The 3,714-nt window shown below is 47.0% G+C and overlaps 1 protein-coding gene across 1 annotated transcript; it reads right to left on the reverse strand.

Annotated features, from left to right (window-relative positions):
- Window positions 1-1,624: 1,624 nt before the first annotated feature.
- Window positions 1,625-2,266, reverse strand: LOC135700441 (uncharacterized). Its single transcript, XM_065220963.1, has one exon. The coding sequence runs from the start codon at window positions 2,264-2,266 to the stop codon at window positions 1,625-1,627; it is 642 nt and encodes a 213-aa protein (XP_065077035.1).
- Window positions 2,267-3,714: the final 1,448 nt, after the last annotated feature.

Below are 3,714 nucleotides of genomic sequence, written 5' to 3' on the forward strand. Positions count from 1 at the left end.
GCGATTTGGCAATATGCTCACCAATCGCATTTGCTTTCTCCTGAGGGGTGATTATGAGCCGATCGTCATCATTTTCATCTTTGAGTGGAGGAATGGGTTTGGGGTGCGTCTTTAGGACCTTGGCAGCCTTCCAGAATGATCTGGAGCGGTCCTCCAAATTCTGGATGACCGGCCGAAACTTTCGTTCCGGGGTGAGACCATTCTGGAAGCAATCTCCTTGTTCAGATCGGCCATTTCACGTTTCCACGCTAGATCTCCGGTTCTTTGGAACTGGCGTCTACGAACATTTCTCATTCGAATCAATAGGTGGATGTGGGAATGAATGGCAATAAACTTACCCCTCACAGGAACTCGTCGGACGCACGTCTCGTCAGCCACGGTTATGGCTTGGTGGAGTCCCTCCAACGCTCGGTTGATGTCCTCCACGGAGTCAAGCGGCGGGTTGTCGATGATGTGCCTGTCTACCTCACGTCCAAACTGGGGCAAGTTTACGCGATGGTATTCCTTGCGCAGGCTTGAAGCAGGAGCCACGTTGCAGTCCAGTTCAGCCACCACCGGTTGATGGTCGGAGCTGAGTTCGTTCAAGGCTAAGAAACAGGTCTAGCGTCGATGAGTTGCCTGTCGGTGAGATAAATGTTGGCTCGTCCGAGAACCAAACGGAGTACAGCCTATGCTGCGAATGGTCGAACAGCAGACGACCGTTCTGGTTCTGCTGGTAGTTCCGCCAGGCCTCATGGCGAGCATTCAGATCTCCTCCAACAACGAAGCGGGAACCGGTACAGGTGATGGTGGACAGGTCTTTCTTGAATTTAGCTGCTAGTCCGCTGCTGGCGGCACACTGTCGAGGGCAGTAGACGACGATGAACTGGACGTATCCAGTCGCTGACTCCACCTCCACACCAAGGGCCTCGATGATAGAGGTGCGGATATGGGACAGACTGCGGTATTTTATCCCTTTTCTGACGATGATCGCAACACCATCCCCCCCCCCCCCACGAGCTGGTACGATCAAGCCGAATGATGTTGTGGTCCGGTAACCAACAACTGTCGCCGGACTTGAGGTGGGTCTCGGTGAGGAGGCCCACGTCGATGGTATGCTTGCGGAGGAAGTCCGCAAGCTCGATGGTTTTTGCTCTTAAGGAGCAAGCGTTTTCCATGTGACTATGCATAGTGGTTTAGACGCCATAATGCATAGCCAGTTTCACGATAGTTTCAAACTGTTCGTTCTTGTTGGTGCACTTGCGGAAAGCGCTTGTAACATGGACGAACATGTTCCAACACTCGTCCACCGAGTACATACCTTCTAGCGTTGGCGGTGTTCTCCAGGATCCAGGGGGAGTGGAATTTGTTCACCGGCCGTTGGTTGGGGGGAGCGGGTTACACTCGCGGTTGCTGGTTGGTTCAAAGAGGCGGAAAATCGCCTGGCCCGAAAGTCGGGGACTTATTTTTCTTACGTCCTGGTTGGTTGGAGGTCGATGCATCCTTTCGGATACGCTTGAACTCCTCGCGTTTGGGGCACTGCCTGTCAGAGCCCTGATGAGCACCGCCACAGTTGACACACTTGATAACCTCAGAAACTGTCATCTGGGCAGTTCGAGGAGGCATGGTCCTTGGTGCAGAAGCTTCAGCGTGGGTTGATGTTACAATTTCGGGTGCCGTGCCCGAAGTTGAGGCAGCGCTGACACTGCGTTACATAGCGTCGGCCACCACGGTAGGACTCCCAACGGATGATAACGTTGAAGAGCGAGCGTATTGCTTGCAACGCATTAAGCGTCACCGTCCCCTTCTTGAAGTGTACCAGGAAAAGGCAATCCTGGTACTTCCTCTGGCTTTCGTTCCTCCTCTTGATCCGAAAGACGGCGATGGGGGCCAGCTTGTACCGGCCGATAATTTCATCTTCGATCACCTTCGTTTCGAAATTCGGAAGGCCTCGGATGACTACCTTATATGGCTTGTCGCCCGGGATGTCGTGTGTGAAAAATTCCACTTTGGAATTCTTCAGCGAAGCCAAAGCTTTGTTGTAGTCCGCTTTGGTGTGGAGGATGATTTTCGTGCCAATCCCGCACAGCTTGTACTCGGCAGCGACGCCAAGGGATACCATCTCTTGAGCCAGCTTGTCGAGTGGTACTGACTTCACCACCAGAGGTGGGAGTTTCACTTTCGGACCGTTCTGGCCGCCCGTGGCCATGTTTTCAACGGACCCACCGAAATCACCGACCTCACTACCGTTGATTGCTGTGGGGTTATCTTGGGGACCACTATTCATTGGGTATGGACACTTCCACGGTCGGATGTGTCTCTCTTCGTCTTTTTGCCGCCTTGTCAGCGTTAGACTGGGTTGCAGGGGTCGAACCCTGGCTCGAGTCTGTCTTCTTCTTCCGCCTCGACATCACACACGATGCACCGAAACGACGAAAAACGCGTAGCACTACTAATATCACTGGCATTGAGCGAGCGAATCAAACAACTGACTGTACTGCACAACGGTTTGATGCAGAATGTCTACTTTTCAACACTTTTTTTCGAATGAAAATAGCTAAATAGCTCTTCGGCGCCTCGTTGGATAAACAACACTGAAACAAATCAACTTGTACGGTTTATTGGATCCATCTTATAAAATAGTACTGTCAGAAGATTTATTCATTCTATGTGATGATTGGTAAATTTCTTTGGATTATCACTTGAAAACTATGACTGCGATATGGAATGATTTCTATCGTAATTTCACATACTTAGTACATGATATTCCTTTGCTTTGAAGGTGGTTGGCGAATTCGTATCAGTTTGCACTATAAGAAAATCCAGTAAAATATATATATAATCATCACGAATATTGCTCACTAAAAGATATATGTATATTTTATTGCAGTTGCTTATAACAATTTTTGACGTTTATTGATATGTCGCGTGTAAACTAGCATGTAGAAACTATTGGACAGTAATTTAAGTTTGGATTATAGGAAAACATGTATTTTTTTCCTTTATTATCGAGACTTTCAGCCTTAGGAGGAAAACATGTGTATCTCATTGGAATAGCTTCGTTTGATTTTTGACGTTTGAAGATTGCAAACAGATCAATCACAATCCCAATATTATATAGATTTGCCTTTATTTTGGCATGGTTTTTGGGATGAATATCGCTCCAAATAAAATACATATTATATGATTGTCCTGCATAAATTATTGAAATAATTTTCTACGATGTTATCGTACACTTTTTTTCTTTTTTTTTCCCTTGATTTTTTTTTCCGTAGATCTTTTTTTCCGTGCTGAGCACCAATGCTACTGACGCCAGGGAGACAGCTTCCACACCTGGACCCTACCTATCGACTCATCAACTCATGAAACGGGTACAACGGCTTTACTTCCCATCCAAAGGAAGGTGTGATCAGAAATGTTATGCCTCAGAACATCCTGGCAGCACCGAGTGTTATCGTACACTTCTTGAACATGATTATTAGTTGAACGAAATATTGCTAACAACAATGATACTATTCCGCGATCAGCGCTGCAAAATATCAATATCAATGCCTAAAAATGCTAAATTTCACTAGTCACCTGATTTCAGTACAAGTTCACAAAATTAGAATATCAAAATCATTCGTCTCAATGTCAGTGCGCAAATGACATGGACATCGTAAAGGGACCATTGATATTCAAAGTTCTACCGCAAATGTTTCTTGGGCTGTTCATCAACTACGTAGACAGTTTTTG

This window comes from Ochlerotatus camptorhynchus, unplaced genomic scaffold (assembly GCF_037179485.1).
Source record: "Ochlerotatus camptorhynchus isolate MF236.1 unplaced genomic scaffold, CSIRO-AGI_Acam_v1.1 ptg000136l, whole genome shotgun sequence".
NCBI lineage: Eukaryota > Metazoa > Arthropoda > Insecta > Diptera > Culicidae > Ochlerotatus > Ochlerotatus camptorhynchus.

Bases quoted from the DNA above. Each gene is read 5' to 3' on its own strand.
- LOC135700441 (XM_065220963.1), bottom strand. From the start codon at position 2,266: ATGAATAGTGGTCCCCAAGATAACCCCACAGCAATCAACGGTAGTGAG.